The 18,172-nt window shown below is 38.7% G+C and overlaps 1 protein-coding gene and 1 non-coding gene across 2 annotated transcripts in view; both read right to left on the bottom strand.

Annotated features, from left to right (window-relative positions):
• Window positions 1-17,561, bottom strand: part of RNF141 (ring finger protein 141) — a 42,735-nt gene extending 25,174 nt beyond the window's left edge. The window contains exons 1-3 of the mRNA XM_046637524.1: window positions 17,424-17,561; window positions 9,518-9,707; window positions 6,286-6,394 (exon numbers count right to left, since the gene is read on the bottom strand). Of these exons, the coding sequence (XP_046493480.1) occupies window positions 6,286-6,394; window positions 9,518-9,660 (252 nt within the window). The 5' untranslated portion in view covers window positions 9,661-9,707; window positions 17,424-17,561. The remainder of the gene's footprint in view (window positions 1-6,285; window positions 6,395-9,517; window positions 9,708-17,423) is intronic.
• Window positions 6,028-6,209, bottom strand: LOC124225910 (U2 spliceosomal RNA). Its single transcript, XR_006885132.1, has one exon. It is a non-coding gene; the product is annotated as a U2 spliceosomal RNA (small nuclear RNA).
• Window positions 17,562-18,172: the final 611 nt, after the last annotated feature.

Genomic DNA, 18,172 nt, shown 5'->3' with positions numbered 1-18,172 from the left:
AAAATACAAAGAAAATGAAAAAAAAAAGTCGATTATTTCTCTGATGGATTTTTCCTAAAAAGGGGGAACAAATATTTAGTCAAACATCCTAGGAAATAGAAGTTTTCAAGATTTGCAAATTACCTAACAAGACAGCAAGAATCTGAACAAATGAATATTATCATGTCCCCTACATTTGTAGGGTTCAAAGTACTTTTACACAAATTTGTCTCATTTGATTCTCAAAACAACTCTGTAGGGTTGGTTAGGCATTATCCTGTTTAGAGCTGATGAGGTTAGGTGACTTTCCCAGACTTAAGAAATGAATTTTAGAGATCAGTATTGACAATTCGTTTCATTTTAATTTTTTAATTAAAGAATTTCTTAAAGGATTTATTCGAATCTAACAACCACATGCCATTCTACTATAACTGAAACAACAGCTTGCTTTCTTTAATATCTTAAGTTCTACTTTACACCAAAACTTCCAGATTAAAGCAAAAAAAAAATTACATGAAAGTTAATCCTAACAAAAAGTGGTTGAATTTTTCCCAGAAGGTCATTTTGAGCTTTAGCAAAAAACTCGTTTAACGTGAAGTGGAACCAGTGGCCTAGAAGCTGTACCTCTCCCCACTCTAGCTTACATTCTTAGTATGAGGAGATATTTGTGGCAAGTGTTGGGTAATAGGTAAGGAGAGATAATATTGCTTTCATAAGATTTGAGAAATCATAGAGTGGGGCATACATTCTCTTTTGAAATGACCAAAGCTAGTAGGATGAGGGCGTAATATTGTTGGATGAAGAACCTGAGCCAATCAGAGACAGATTAGAGAAGTGAAAGACTTCCTTTCAGCACAGGAGATGGTAATGGAAAACTGTGGGAACAGAGGAAGCGATGAAATCTATTAAGTTCATATAAAAGTAAATGGAACAACAAAATTAGAAAATATTTAGAAAGAAATGAAGAGTGCAGGGAGAGATATAGATAGAAGGCCTTAAAATTGTGAATGAAGAAGGTTTGGAAACATATTGATGGAAATGGGGATATGAGAAAGTGAGGTAGTTAAGTTACATATTGAAAAAACATTACTATAGCAGCATTTCAATATTTGGAATGAATATAATAATAGTTGTAACCAATATTTATTAATTGTTTACAATTTGAGAAGGCAGTGAGAGAAAAATTGAGCGTCAAGCATGAATCAAGATTCCATACTAAAAAGATGGTACAACTATCTCTAATAATCAGAAAATTGATTAAATTCTGGGAAGGTAAGATCTATATAGAATTGAAAATATGTAATATTCTTTGTAATAAAAGATTATACATGGGAGGGAGAACAAATAAACAGAATTAAAGGTCATAGGAATTTATACAGGCTTACAAAATAGACTTTCAGAGCTGAGGAAACTGAGGCAGTCTTCCTTTGGAACTGCATAGTGCAGAAGAAATTAGGAAATAATTTATATAAACTTAGTGTTTAACAGCAAATTTATCAAACTACAACTATTATAATCATAGGATTCCTGCAACAAATATTTATTGAGTATCTATTATGTGGATGGTACAGGTACTATGTGCACCAGTCTAGGCACTGGTGACATAGCGTGTATAAAACAGACAAAAATCCTACACTATAGATAGGAGAGACAGACAAATAAAACATAGATTAGGTAAGATGGAAATAAGTGTTACAGAGAAGATTAAATGGAGGAGAGGAACTGTTGACGGGCTGTAGAGAAGGCCTAAGAGAGAAGGTGACATTTAAGAATGGGAAGAGGTGCAGGAATGAGTCATGGATCTCTGGGGAAAGATCATTCCAGGCTGAGCGAATAGGATGTGCAAAGACTGTGAGGCAGAAGTGTACCTGGCAAGGAGCACAATGAGTGCAGCAGGGAGCCCAGAGCGGTTGGAAAAGAATGAGAGAGGAAAGAGTGGTAGAAGATAATGTTAGAGGGTGAGGCAGGAACAGAACGCACAGGACTTTGCTGATCATGGTAATGACTTTGGCATTTATTCCAAGTGCATGGGAAGTCACTGGAGGGTTTTGAGCCAAGGAGTGATATGATCTGATTTCATTTCAGATTAAGAGTGGCAAAGACTGGCTGTCATGCTTCGGCTAGACAGAATGGGGGCAGGAACAGAAGCAGGGAGACCAGTCAGGAGGCCACTGGAACATTCCTGGTGAGAGACGACAGTCGCCAGCAATAGGGTGGTAGTAGTGGAGATGGTGAGAACTGGCCAGGTTCCGAATATATTTTGAAGAGAAAACTGACAGGATTTACTTATGGGTTGACTGTGGGGAGAAGAGAAGAGAAAAAAAGAAGTTGAGGATCACTCCAAGGTTTTGGTCTAAGTAACAAGACGAATGAAGATAATGTAACTCATCAGGTTTCTTAACAGCCACCTTAGCCCATACTTTTTAATTAATCTATTAATTTTTCTAACTTTGTTCCTATAAAATATTCCATTTAAACATCATTTAGATTATTTTTTATAATGAATTAAATGTTGAGGATAATCATCATAACAGATGGCAGATGGTCAAGATGAGGTCATATTGTAAATACAGAAGGGTACAGCACCATTGTTTTTAAGTTTCTTAAGATTAAGAAATATGAAATTTCAGTCTCCTATCAGTTTTTCATATTGGCCTTCAACTCTTTTCCTAATGTAAACACTGACTTACCATATTCTTTCAAAAAAGACTTAAGGAATGCAAATAGAAACACTTCTTTAGACTAATCTAAAATCAAGAACAATTACACAAATGAAAGATCTGATTGGTTATGTCTTCAATATGTCTTCTGTTTTTCTATTTAGGATCTTATTTTAAGGAAGATGTTTAATCACATACCATATGCAATGGTTAGAGACACTGAGGCAAAAAGGAGTTTGACTAATCGTAAAATTAAACATTAATTCTGTGTTTGCCAAAGAGGAGCAACAGAAAACTAAGGGATCAGAAACCTGATATGTTCATATCCTCACAGCTTTCTACAATGCATACTGGCCTCTTCGATGTGAGCTGAGTCCTTTATGAAATAAAGACAGAGGGAATGTAATTTAGATACTACACTGTATCAATAAAGAAGGAAAGTTTCAACCCATCCCAGTCATTTAGAATGAGAGTATTTCTTCAACAGATTTTTGTTCACTCAAAATATATTCAGTTCCTACGAGGTGCAAAGCACTATAGGCTGTAAGAGATACAAGGATGAATCTAGACAGAGTTCCTGCCCTCGGGAGCTTACTAGCTAGTAGTGGAGCTAAGAACCTAAATGAATAACTTTATACTTAACATAGAATTTAATTATGAAGTACGAATAAAGTGCTGCTAGAATTTAGAAGAGGCAAGAGAATTTCTGTCAGGGAAGACTTTATGGATGAGATGGTATTTGTGGTGGGCCTTTAAAGAGACATCAAGTTTACGGAGAAATAAAAGATGTGGCAGAAAACGTTGGTTGATTACCCAAATGTCATTCCTACTTTTCATTGCCAGCAGAGCCCTGATTTTGTTTTGGTGTCTACCACTACCTGAAATGACTCAGGAGTCTATCCTGGTTAGTCTAATCTTAATTACGGTAATCACATCCCCTCTGTCAGTGTAGGCATAAGAAGGGGACATGAGCTAATATTCACCCAACGAGTTGGGAAGAGGGATCTGCTAGGTCCTTGAATTAACCAATCCAGGAGCTGCTTTATATCAAGATTTCTTGAGATGTGAGAAAATAAATACTGTTTTTGTTTAAATTGGCAGAACAGGGGTTTTCTGTGACTTGTAGCTAATGGCAATTTAAATGACAGAGGAATGGACATTCTAGTTGAGGGAACTCAAAGAGCAGAGGCACCAAGGTGGGAAAGGTAACAGCTATACCGCCTTAAATTAGTTAAGCCTGGTGAGAGACTGTGGAGTGCAAAAGGGGATAGCAGTGAATAAAGCAGAAAAGATAGTTCAGCGTCATATTGTAGAGGACCTTGACTGCCAGGTTAAGGAGTCAGGACTATTTTGTAGCCAATGAGGAACTGTTGAAGAATTTTAAGCAGGGAGGTGATCTGATGAGACTTGTGCTTGAGAAAGGTTAATCTCAAAGCATCATTAATTAGAAATACAAGAGTCTGGGGCTGGCCCTGTGGCCGAGTGGTTAAGTTCAGTGTGCTCTGCTTCAGTACCCCAGGTTCAGTTCCCAGCTGTGGACCTACACCACTCATCAAGCCATGCTATGGTAGTGACCCACATACAAAATAGAGGAAGACTGGCATGGATGTTAGCTCAGGGCAAATCTTCCTCAGCCAAAAAAAGAAAAAAAAGAAAGAAATAGAAGAGTCTGGAGGTGTGGAGATTAATACAGAATCTAAGGTAATCTGGATGAGAAGAAAGAGGGGCCTGAGCTGTAGTTACAGTCTCCTGGAGGGCAGGGAATTTGTCTTACGAACAAACTGGAAGTAAAACCTAGTAAGAGGTAAAATGACAAGATCAGATTACTGGTTACTGTAGAGGAGAGGGCAAGAAAAGAAGAAAGAATGCATGTTTTCCAGAAATGACCTTTCTTATTAGAGTTGTTATAAATTCCACCCATGATTCACTTGAGGTTGACTTCCAAATAGTTCTGAAAGAATATGTGCCAGGTAAACTTGCAGCCGTGGGATGGCGCAGTATAGGAGATACTGAGCCTACTTGAATGGATTTTACATTTTTTAGCCCAATTCTTCACTTCTTCTTTACTTTATTCCTTTGCAAAGTCAAAAGTTGCAGATTCCCAGAGTTCTTTTGGGAGTGTGTGTATTTATAACACTGTAAAAAATCCCTAATGAATTTAATATACTATAAACTCAACAACAACAAAAACAGAAAACGGGAAAAATAAGTGTACAATTTTTGATCCCAGGAATTGAAGTATAACAAAACATGATCTTGGATCAAGTTGTCAGTATTTCAATGTGTCTTCTATTACTATGATTTCTAACACATTATACATCATACAAAGCTACACTGCTATCCATACTAGTACCACATTAGCTACCTGTGTCATGAATAATGCAAAAAATTTTTGAATGATGGTTCTCTGGCAGCTATTATCTCTCTAACATTTGGACTTTAAAAAAAATCAGCTAAGCAAATGTTCGATGTGAACAGACCCAGCTGAATGGTATTAAGCTGTATTATATATTTTCTCTAAATCAACTGTAAACTTTAAGCAGCTCCATTCAACTTCAAGCACTTAGTCAAGTCTGGAATTAACGTCTGTCTTTGCTCCTCTAATCCTCTTTAAAGTTCCTTTACTACTTAAATTGATGATAACTTCTAATTTAATCAGCTATCCATAAGTAATCCTGCTACACTTAAACTAGAGTTGTGGTAATCAACTCCCTGGGGAAATGTGGCTTATTAATTGGGGAGCCCCCAAGGTCCATAACACAAAGTAACAAATTCTCCTTACCCAGGTCCTCAACGGTTGATCAGGAATGGACTTTAGGGCATTCATGAATGTTCAACTTATTGTTTATGTGTATATGGATGATTTTACTGTTTGTTTGTTTAGAGCAGGGGCTGGGATAGGAGGAGGCCGAAGAAAACTTGTTCCTTCTTTTTTACCAGGTCTGTGGCCTCAGAAAGGTCAAGGACCTCCTATTCTAATCTACCCACTGCTGGATGAGGCTTCCTAATACTCTACGGCAGCTGCTATTATATTTTTTAGCAGTGTTGACAAATTTAATTATTCAAAATTAAAAGATGAACTATGAGACACAGTACATTGATGGTCAAAAATCCATTCCATGACTAAAAATTACTAAAACAGAACAAAATAACCCAAACTTTCTAATGGATTTTTAAAATTCTTATTAAATGAACGAAACCTAGTGTTCTTAAAGAAATGATCTCCTAAGACAACTTCACTTTTTAAAGAGTCATCTGAGAGCTAGATAGTGTGTCACCTTAAGATTCCATAGCCAGCTAAAATCCAAAAAGAGAAGGAGATGGCAAGGATGAGAGTTTGGTACCACCTTCCATAATTATTAAAACCTCTGCTATATGGCAATTATACAATAGTGAGATTCAAACAGTTAACCTGGAAGGCAGTAACAGTATCAAAACTATGTTTTTCATAGTTTTATAAATAAATGATAACCAAATTATTAACATTTATTTCCACTATATTATATTACATTATTAAACTGATAAGAAAAGATACTACACTTGATCTTAGTGGAAAGGCCGAGAAGTGATATATATTACACTATTAAATGTGGTTCTAACACCAAAATAGCTTAAGCTCAGAGCTGGAAGTCTCTGCCACTCTCACCTTGGTACAGACCACTCTTACAACCACTTTCCAAAAGGCAGAGGAATCAGATCCAGGCTGTACCTCAAAGAGAAGATGTTTTTCCTGGCCAGCTGCTACTTTAGCAGTTCTGAAAAGAGACAAATATATTTGTTAATTTTAAGAAAAGTCATCATATGAAATAATGGAGCTATGAAATCAATTTCGAGAAACACTTTACAACAGAGAAGGAAATTTGAAGAAGACACACAAAGACAACAATAATAATGATTATAATAATTAGATTCTTGAAACACATGGCTAGAGAATGTTTTGATTATAAACATACAATTTAATTTCCAAGGATTTTTAAAGTCAATGGCATAGTGCAATAATATTTATAAATCTCTTTTTGTTATATTTATATCTCAATGGTTATTACATTTCTAAAAAAGACATCTAGAAAAAACATGCCTGAGGAATCAGATTTGTTTTTTTTTTTTTTATGATTTTATTTTTTTCCTTTTTCTCCCCAAAGCCCCCCGGTACATAGTTGTATATTCTTCATTGTGGGTCCTTCTAGTTGTGGCATGTGGGATGCTGCCTCAGCGTGGTTTAATAAGCGGTGCCATGTCCGCGCCCAGGATTAGAACCAACGAAACACTGAGCCGCCTGCAGCGGAGCGCGTGAACTTAACCACTCGGCCATGGGGCCAGCCCCCTGAGGAATCAGATTTTTAAAGAAAATGCATGGCTGCTTTTACTTATCCAAATTTTGACTATTGCCTCAGATGTATTTAAAGTGTGAAAAAAATCTTGCTCTTGGTTAAGTCCTTATTTAAGCAACAATACTAACACATCTCTTTGAAAATTTCTGTTTTATAGATAATTTGGGACAGGATCAAGCAAATGATTTTGAGACACTTTAAATATAGCTTTACTGTCTATACCTAGCAGAATAATTATAATTTAGACAGCCAGAGGATTCTAACATAAAAATATACTACTTTTAGAGGATAATTCAATATCATGCTATCAATGCCAATTTAAATCAGTTCAAAGACATATTTAAGTACTGCAGCTCCCTTTTATCATTATTCACCTTTCTCTCCGAGCACCAGTGGGGACATCACGTTCAGCTAAGTGACTTACAGCTAAATAAATGGAAGCCATTGAAAATTAAGCTACTAGCCCTGGGGAACAAAGCCTGCCAGTGAAAGTCACTCAGCTGTGCCAGTTTCCAGTCCTGTTTTCTAGTTATCAAACCACGCTCCTTCTGTATAGGTTTAACTTTAAAAGGTTCTCAGACAGCACCGCACTTGTGAAATGCCCAACATCTGACCCATGGGAATTGGTTTTAAGAACCAAATCCAGTCAGAAATGTCCTGTGCTAAATAAACAAAAGGAAGATACTCTTTATCATCACCCCTGTATTACACAGTAAGCTTAGCTTGCGGACGCTTTCATAGAGCACATTTTATCCAATAACTTTAGGCCAAGAGGCGAATTTTATAGAATAGACTAGGTTTATGTATGTAAGTTCCAAGACTCCAAAGGGACAGCAAATGTCATTGCTTACTCTTCATAAGAGTTGAAACGATAAACACAAAAAAGCATTCCATGCTTGTGATACTATCAAATTCTCAATCCAATTTTATTCCTTAAGCATATGGTCCCAGAAGTAATGCTTCAAATACTACCATTTGGACAATCTAAGAAAAAGAAAAAAGTAAAATCCTAGAATTTTAAAAACACATGACTACATTTTTATTATAAAAGATCAGACAGTACACAAATACACATAGTAAAATGTAAAATCTCCTTTCACTGCCCCCTTTTTCCAACAACTCCACAGAGATCCAGTGTGTAGCTTTCTGGTTTATTTTCTATGCATTTATGTATTTATATCCATACAGGATCCGTTCATATATCCATACAGGGTTTTGTTTTGTTTTTAATGAACAAAATCCAGTGTTCTTAAAAGAAATGATCTTCTAAGATAATAAGACATTCTTTATTCTTCATGACTGGCTAATAACAGTACACCTGAGCCATGTCCATAAAAAGACTGTATTTCCTTCTCTTTATCTAACGTGTTCCAGATGGCCAAGTATGTCTCATATCCAATACAGCCACCACAGAGCTTGGGGAGTATCTTACCCTAAACTATTAATAGTGACTATAATACAAGCTTTTACATACTAAGTGGTCCCAGACTGCTAGGTGACTTTGTTTGGCCTTTTCTGGGTTTAAGGAGAGGTAATGTGGGATAGAGGAAAGAACTCCAGACTCAGGGAGAGCTGGATCTGCCATACTTAGGTAAGCATTTTAGGCCTCAGTTAAAATGTCCAACCCTCAGCAGAGTGCCTTCCTCAGTGTTAGCTAAAATGAATAGACTAAAGAGAGAAGCTTTAACGTCTCATTTAAAAGGCAATGCGAATAAACTATAATTATACCCCCAGGAAGACAGCGAGAGGGGTGGGTGTGGGTGCTGCTAGACGGAGACTTAACAGAAAGAAGTGACAGCTGCTCACCTGTCACCAGGGGAGAACACACAAACAAGGCAGGATTTTAAAAGCAAACAATCTGGGGTCATTCAGGGACACAGGCCTGTGGGTTTTAATAGCTTCTACACAGATCAGTATTACAATTGATATCATAAAGAACAAACTTAGAAAGACAACGCTAATTCTATTAGGTGTGCTCTGTAAGATGGCTGAGAAATTCATATTCCATCTTAGAAATCTATTCAAGCATTAAGTAGAGATTTAAAGATGTTAGCTAATTAGAAAATATTAATAAACAAAATACTTTATTCTTCAGTGATGACAAATGAAATATTACTATATATGTATTTCTCTGGCAAAATAATGGCTCAGTGAACAGATCCAGAAGACTGATTTCCTTATTAACCAGCTGAACCGGTCGATGTACAGAAACCTGAGTGCCCTTTGACTATCCTAGGATCCTTTCTCTAGAGCAACTGATTGGCATATTCTCTTCTGTTATGCATCCCTTTAGTGCTTTCAAAAAGGAGTAAAGTTATAAGCCTATGTTCAAAATTCAATTTTGAGTTCCTTCCGTCTCTTTTATTCCTATTACATGTTTCTAAACAGCCACACAGAAAGTCGTATAGTAGGCGCTCTATAAATATCTCCTAACTGCTGCTGAAAACATGGTCTTAGCAATCAAAACCTCTGGTTACCTCTCAGACAGTCATGACGTATGGGGCATACTTCAGGGGGAAAAACAAAATGAAAAATAGCAAGACTTACACATCATTAAGTTCAGCTACTCTCCCAAGAAATTCTTCATAAGTTAAGGAGCCACTTTCTCGAACCAATGTGACATGTTTTGCTACTTTTTCTGGTAACTTGTTAAGAACCAACTGCGTCTGATCTGAAAATTGCTGTCCCATGATGAAATGATGTCTTTTGAAATCCAGAGTGTTGTTTCACATAGTTTCTGTCAAATACATAGAAAAGTTACTTTAATATGTAATATAAAAACAGCAATACACCCATCCCTTCAAGAAAATTAAGAAAAATTAGGAATATCTTTAAGAGCTCAGTAGACTTACACGAGCCTAAGGTGGAATTTATTTAAACAACAATACTTTTAAAGTAAAGATTTATATTTCTATTTTTTAAGATTACACAGCTAAATGAGAAAACAAGATTCACTTATGTTATTGGGAGAGTGATGAACCTCGAACTTCTCTAATTTTGCCAAGTCAGAAACCATCATGTGCCTGTGCGTGCGCACAAACAAGGAGGCATTTAAGTGACTGTATTTAACAGGAAGCTTCTTTACCTTATATAATTTTTCTAAGAACATTTCCTGACTGCTTACCATGTGTCAAACTCCAGACTAAGGGCTTTCCATATATTATCTCATTTATTTCTTAGAACAGCCCTAAGAGGTAGGCTTTATTATATTCCTATTTTACAAATAAGGAGATAGAGCTAAGTGATTTATCTACAGTTCAACAGTTGGTAAGTGGTTGAAGTGAACTTTGAACCCATGTTTTTCAGATTCTGGTGCTCATATTTTTAACCACTATGATATACTATGATATATAATCATGATATGATTACACCAGCTGAAAAACATTTGTTGTTGGGGCCGGCCCGGTGGCGCAGCGGTTAAGTTCGCACGTTCCGATTCAGCGGCCCGGATCCCGGGTGCGGACATGGCACCGCTTGTAAAAGCCATGCTGTGGCAAACGTCCCACGTATGAAGTAGAGGAAGATGGGCATGCATGTTAGCTCAGGGCCAATTTTCCTCAGCAAAAAGAGGAGGATTGGCAGCAGTTAGCTCAGGGCTAATCTTTCTTTAAAAAATAAAATAAAATAAAGAGGGAATAGACGTGCTGTAATCCTGGAGCTGAAATGGTGGGATGGGGTTCAGAGATGCAGGTAAACTAGGGTCCAAAAGTAGAGACATGCCTGAAACAAACAGGCTGAGATATGAAAGCCGGGAGAGAGACTTCGAGCAGACAGCGCGGGAGCGGGCAGGGACAGGGGCTGGCTGAGCATGACTTACAAACGCAGTCCTGGCTGCTGAAGCTCAACTCCTGCCAGGTGAGGGGCAGCCTGTGCCAGGGGCAAGGGTAACCAGGCATTAACACAACAGTGTGGGACATTGTCTTCCTTCTAGAAATTTTGCCCAGATATCTGGCCATTTTAGAGTTCTGGCTCAGCTCAGTTCTGCAGATGAGACCGGAATGGCACCAGGTACGCAAGATCCAGAGCATAGAAGCCCTGGGATGATGTTACTGAGCATTAGGGTCCAGCAGGGGCTCCCCAAGCCGGCATCAAGGTCCAGGAGGCAAATTCAAGAGGAAGGCTGCCTGAGAGGGCAGCACCCAGGCATGGAGGTAGCGGGGACCAGGTCAAACAGAATTCTCCCTCCAGGGAGACACAGAAAAAAGAGGACGATTGGCAGTAGTTAGCTCAGGCTAATCTTCCTCAAAACAAACAAACAAACAAACAAAAAAACCCATATTTGTTGTTGAATTACTTTATTTAAAAATGTGTAACTTATTTTTAATTGTAAGATATATGTAAATTAAGCAGATTTTTGGTTTGAAAAACCTAAGAAAATGACGTTAGATTATTTAAGCGCCTCACATTTTCTGCTTAAAAAAAAAAGCCAGCTCTTGTGCTTTTTAACTCCTCTAGGTGTTAACTTAAAATTTATGTAAATTGTTTTCTAAATATGAAGATGATATTTTAGTTAAAAGGCTGGATCACTACTTTAATAATCTACTATTAATATAAATCGATGTTACTGAATTGACCTAAAAATTTAATCTCAAAACATTTATTTAATAACCACTTACTCTAAAGTCTTGAAAGATATAATTCTATGTATCGTGTCTAGAGAAGAGTTGGATGTGTTTATTCTAGATAGTGTTTTCCTTTGGTAAATAATGATTTATCAGAATATCAAGCATGGAGAATATGGTTAGAATAGAAAATAATATACATTTTTAGTATTTATCTATGCTGACGTATTCTATAACTGAGTATGAAAATCCCTATTTAACACCAACCCTACTACTAATAATAGTAAAAGCAACTAGTATTTGTTGATCACTTCCATTTTGTAACACACTCTTATAAGCACTTTACATGTATTCACGATTTCAGTCATTTAACTCCCTATAAGAACTACTTTATAGATGAAGAAACAGGATAGCTAAAGAAACAAGCACGGAGAGGTTAAAGTAACAAAGTCACATAGCTAATCGGTTTAAAAAAAAACAAAGTTAGAAAAAGAAAAATGTATTACAATTAAAAAAAAAATGATCCCTCCCACTTAAGAAATTCCGTTTTATTTACGCATCAAGGACTATCATTTTATCTCAACCAAATTAACACTCATATCATATAAAGCAGGTGAAATAGTGAAAATTTTATGAGAAAAGTTTTGTCAGGAAACCTGCCTCATCATTTAATCAAAAAAATAATAAAGCTATAATTCTAAAGTACAAAATATATAACTTTAAAATATGAAACCATTTATAATAAGAGTTCTCAGTAACCATAAATATGTAGATTTGCTTTGGGCATTAAAATTTTATGTACTGTATTTGAGGTTTATTCTTTTAGTCACATTAAATACACGAAAACTACTATTGTACTAAAAAAGAAAAACTCAACAATTACTGTTTTGAATTGGAGCCTACTTGGCAATGATAAATATATTACAGAGATAAATGAAAGTGGTTGAGCAAGATCCAGGCCACTAAAAAAAAATCTCTGAAAGCAAAATTATATATCTTAAATATAGTCAAATGGATTCATAGCAACTGTATCCAAAGAGAAACAAAGATTTTAGCTTAGAGGCGGTCTCTAGGGTATTCAACATTAGTGATTTCTGGATTTCACAGACTAGTAAAATCTCAAAGCAACCGTGTTTTTTTATTGTAAGTAAGGACAGTTTCCAAAAATAAATTAAAAATCCCAAAACTTAACAGAAATTTAAAAAGGAACAATTTGTAACCCGAAAAGAAGGATATATTATGAGAATAAAAGTTTTTCCCAAGAAGGCATTAACTTCACACTGACATAGACTGCATACATCCATGTACAGCATTGTCCTTATTTTTCTTGTTCTAATCCAAACGTGTGAAAGCAGCATCAGAAGCCCATGGTTACAGACTGGTGTTAGGGAGCCACTGTGTTACATGCCTCTTTATAAATTACTCTCAACAAGTACCACGTGCCTGGTGCTCTGATGTGTTCTGGGGATACAACAGTGAGTGAAAGAAACACGGTTCTTGACACCACGGAGCATCTGAGACAGTGGGGAAGAGGCAGCAATCACACCAATAAATATATAATTACAAAATGACAGGCACTAAGCCAAACAAGCTGCTACGAAAGCCTATGAAAGGGGGACTTGACGTAGTCTCGTGTCAGGGAAGAAGTCCGCGGTAAACATTTGACTTGAGATCAGAGTCAGCCAGAGAAGAGCGGTAGAGGCATGGCGACGGGAGGACGTTCCAGGCAGAGGTAACAGAAAGTGCCTAACACAGGAGAGCAAGCTGCCTTTGAGTTAATTTAACAAAACCGGGCAGAGTGACTAAAGCAGAGCGGCAGAAGGGAGAAAGACTGGCAGCGAGATAGACTGTTTGCCATTTCTATTGATGACTTTGAGACAAGACTGCAGGCTGCCCGATCTGCGGATGACTACCATGGAAATGAATGAATAACGCCCACTGAATATCAGAATCAAGACTGACACAGGTACCGATCTTCTGAAACAGAATATGCTATATCAAACATGACTAAAAGTTAAATCTTGGATATGTTTTGAAAAGCCAACTGCACAAAAACACAAGGGTAAGATGGGCTTAAAAGCAGTTAAAATATAAAAGGTCTGAGGGTTTCAGTCAAAGAGGGTCAACAGTAAATAGGGACAAGAAAGATGCTAAAATAAACTCTTGCTAGCAGCAGACGTCGAGAGCAAAAGCCCCATCCCGCTGACTCTGTAATGGCCCCCAATTGAAGCGCTGTAACCAGCTCCACGCGGTCGCACTTGATGAAAGGGCATTCATCATCTGAACACATCTGGGAGAGCACACAAGATGTTAAGGATCTAGAAAAGGAAACAAAGCAACTCATTCTAGATAATCACCATTCAGTAACGATGCGAAGAAATATGATAGATTTGTTCAAACATTTGAAGAGCTTTCATGTGGAAGAGGAAGTAAGATTTATTTTATGTAGTTACAGAAAACAGAATGGCCACTAAGTGTAAATTAGGCAGATTTCAGGTCAATGTAAGAATTTCCAACATCCATAATTATCCAGAAGTGTTAAGGGCTGTCTTATAATGTATGTGGTGAGCTTGCTTTCATCGTAAGTGTGGAGGTATTTAAACAAAGAGTAGTTCACCCAATGAGTATTTTAGAGAAGAATTTTTGCTTGGGTGAGGAGTTAGTAGGTAACCTCTAACCAAATATTTTACTCCCAAGGAGAAACTTACATCTCCTCTAGCTTTCTTGTACCAGTCCAACCAAAATGCAATAAAAGATGCTAATCAACCATACCAAAAACTGTAAATTACACCTCCATAACTTAACAAAGAAAAAAATTAAACCTTTGAAATACATGGTCTTAATATTTAGTGTAAAATATGCAATGATAATTTAACCAGTGTGCTTACCAAACAGTTATTTAAAAAGAAGCCTTGTTGCTTATTATTGAGTTAGAAAATGGTCCCTTTTGTTTCTGCATTGTTTTGTTCTGGTGCCCTAACTGAATGATAAGGTTTATAATTTGAGGCAGCATATTAACTTGTTATCCTACAGTTGCACTTGGTATCTGGGAAACCTGATCACTAACTCCTTGGATTAAACGGGAAGACTATCTAGGGACTACTAACAGAGCCTGGAACAGTGGCTCTGAACCTGCTTCAGTGGCGAGAGCCTGGAATGTACAGTTCATTTTGAATATCATAAAATAATGGTAAATATTAAATCCTTAACATAAAAATATGACTCTGATCTATATGCAATATAAAACCACAACCAAGAGTGCGTGTTCACAAAAACAATCTGTTTAGGCCACGCTCTAGTCACTCGCCACCGCTTTTTCAGTGTCCCTCTTTGGTGACTCTGCACATTCTTCTATCACAGCATATATCATCAGTTAGGTCACTTGACTATCCCCCTCTGTAAGCTTTTTGAGCATAGCAGCTGTGTTCTCTTTTCTGGCAGATTCATAAGCATACAATAAATGTTTATGTAATGCAGTAAATATTGTTTTATTATTCACTTAGTATTCTTTTGACTCTCGTTAACTTGTTCAGACATCTACTAGTACTAACTTGGCGAGAAGCTGAAGTTAAGAAAAATTCCTAAAATAAAAAATACAAAATTGTAAAAATTTATCATTAATGTTTAAGTAAATTGAGAAATATTCACTATTTGATATTAGAAACATACTCCCCTCTAGATCATGGAATAGCAGTATTGCATAGGAACACAATTTTCAAATCACTGGCATAGAATTCAGCAAAAGATAAATCTCTGGTCAAGATTTCTCAAAGAACTAGCAGCTCTCATGCTATTGTGCCACCTATAATTCAGTCCTTTCTAGAAGGATAATGATGTGCTTTCAAGCAACATTTGAAGGATTTTCTAAATAAAGAACAATTGTTATTTTGAAACTCATATCAAGGATTCCAAAAATGCCACATTCTCTAGTGGGTGGTAACATACACATGATTATTTCTTTTTCTAACAAATGAATTGCTGTAGTTCAAATAGTCTTTATAAAGACATAAAAATTACATCATGGGTAATCAGCAAAAAAAAAAAAAAAAAAGAAACTTCTGTGAAAATTTAAACCATATCCATTCATAAAAGGATTAAAGCAAGTTGAAAAGCCTGAAAGGGGAACAAGTTGACTAGCTCACAAGTACTGTAGTATTTAGAAAACCTCTCTGAAACCTGTTCTCCATGAAATTTTGTATCAACTTCTTTACTTACATAAACACATTTATAATTGAAATAATCATCAATTATCGTCACTGTCAGCTTTAACATCAGTGATAAAAACTAAGTACTAAAAACGAGGTCCCTAAGGATAATTTATTTTATTACTCATTGCTTACTCAACCTCTAGATCTGTAAACAGATTATCAGCTGTTCTGCAAGACAAGAAATGAACAGGAGATATAACAGATACACAGTGAAACAACTAGACCAGTCAGAGTCACTAGAGAGTCTGGGGTGCCTGTTCTGGGATGAAAGATCCTAATCAGAAAAAAATTTTATAGAAAGAAAAACCACAAAAGGATAAGAATTAAGGTTAAGAATATGGATTTCTGACAGCACCAGTGTGTTTACTAAATACATTTCATAACTAGACTTGTCAGAATTCTCTCTGGACCTTCCCTGCCTTTTTTGGGAGAAGGGGAAGCCTGTTGGGTGTTTAGACGTAATCTAAGAAGGCCCGGCTACATACATCAAATATAAAGTTCACTTACATCAAATGACAAAGAACACATTTTGGAAACATACAGTCATATTCTGGAAGAAAATATTTAAAAACGACAGCCAGTCAGCATCAAAGGAAAGGAGAAAAATCCATACTATTTTTGAGTTCTGAATTAAAAAAGCATCACTTCTTAGAGAAATGACTTCAATATAGAGGTGACTAATTTAAGATCGTTGGTTCGCGGCACGTCACGCCCCAGATGAAATTTTGAATGGATGGAGTTCATTTTAGAGCAAGAAGAATGGGCGGAGGGGAGTGGAAAAGAGTAACTTTATGCAGAAGATCTAACAATTATAAACCATGGCAAGTGTTACGGCAGCTTTATAAACACGCCAGAGGAAAGAACAGAATCATTTGGCACCGTGAAATAGGACGGGGTCAGAATATGGATGTACGCTGCAACTGAACAAAAGGGCTGGGGATAAACTTGACTAATAATAGTAAATCCACATTTTGCAACGCGACACAAATAACAGGAGGAGTCATTTCAAAAGCTAACCCAGAAGGTTTCCTTTCCAGGAATAACTACTACAATGATTAGCAAGGAAACGTTCTGTGGCAGCCGGGTCTCGAGCCAGCTGGTTCGACAAGGCAAAGCCTCTGGGAAGGGGAGCAGCCCAAGCGAATTCAGAAAAGCAGGGCCGGCTACGTGGATCGACTTGGCCTTTTCCGAGCTGTGGCCCCATGAAAGGGTTTCCAACCGGGGGGTCGGGGGCGCGCAGGGTGTCTAAGCGCAGCGGGGCCCCCCTCCGGCCGGCCTCGCGCTCGCCGTCCCTCGCCGCCGCGGCCCCTCCTCGAGCGCACCTGCCCTGGAACCAACAGCTGCGCCCGCGGCCCCTGACTGCGCCGGCGGCAACATTCAAAAGCGGTTCCGGGCTCGAGGAGGAAAAACTCTCTCCTCGGCCCCGAGAACCACCCCCTAGACAGGACCAGCCACCTCCACCCCCGGCCGCTGGAAACCGGGCTGGGGACGGTGCGACCACGGAAACGCCTCCCAAGCCAGCCCCGCTCCCTCAGCCGAGGCCTAGAGAGCGCGGCGGGGCCCGGCCCGTCTCCCCACTGAAGGCCGGCGGGCAGTCAGGCCTGGCCGGCGTTTCTGCTCCAGCCCGAGGGTCGTGGAGCAGCTAGGAAGACAAGCGGCGGAAGGACAGCCTGCGCAGCTCACCCAAGTTCAAGGCATCGCGCTTCCGGCGGCCGCGGCGCCGCCCCAGCCCGCAGCTCAGACCTGCAGGCGGCGGCGGCGGCTCGGTCGGCGCCCCGGTCGCGCGTCGCTGACGCAGAAGCCCTGCCCCCAGCGCGTTGCAGGGAGACGGTGCCACCCTTCCTCCCCAGAGCTCTGCTTCGACTCGCTGGCTCCGCTTCTCGGGAGACCTTCGAGGCCGGAGCCCCCAGGCCCGTGAGAGCGAAGGAGGGGGCCGTGCCCAAGTGGCGGCGGGAGAGGCCTCGCCTGGCACCTCCTGGAGGCAGGGGCTGCCTGGGGTGGTACAGCCTGGCCGACTGCCGGCTCCTGGCGCCATCTCCCGAGCGGGCTGTCCAGGGCCCAGCTGGTGACAAAGGACCCAGTGCGAGCCCCGGTTTGGTCAAGGGCTGGATTCCAAGCCGCCACTTAGGCCTCCAACCTCACACTGGTCGTAGCTACGTAGAGATCATCTCGTTTCTTTACCATGAAGTGGGGCAGATTATGGTCACCAAGCTAGGTTAAGAAGCATGAAAGAGAATATATGGAAAGTAACTAGCACAGGGTCCGAAATGGTAAGCCCTGATAAATGGCAGCTCTTATTATGAACACATGTTGGCGATATGATGGCTTTGCAGAACGTCCATAGTCAATAAGTGCTTATCCATTAAGCATCTGTTGTGTGCCAGATAAGATGCAAGGCACTTGAGTTTGCTCTTGTTTAAGTAGTTCGCTCA

This window comes from Equus quagga, chromosome 14 (genome assembly GCF_021613505.1).
Source record: "Equus quagga isolate Etosha38 chromosome 14, UCLA_HA_Equagga_1.0, whole genome shotgun sequence".
Classification (NCBI taxonomy): domain Eukaryota; kingdom Metazoa; phylum Chordata; class Mammalia; order Perissodactyla; family Equidae; genus Equus; species Equus quagga.
Note: the sequence above shows the minus strand (reverse complement) of the source record. Positions and strands in the feature narration are given on the sequence as shown.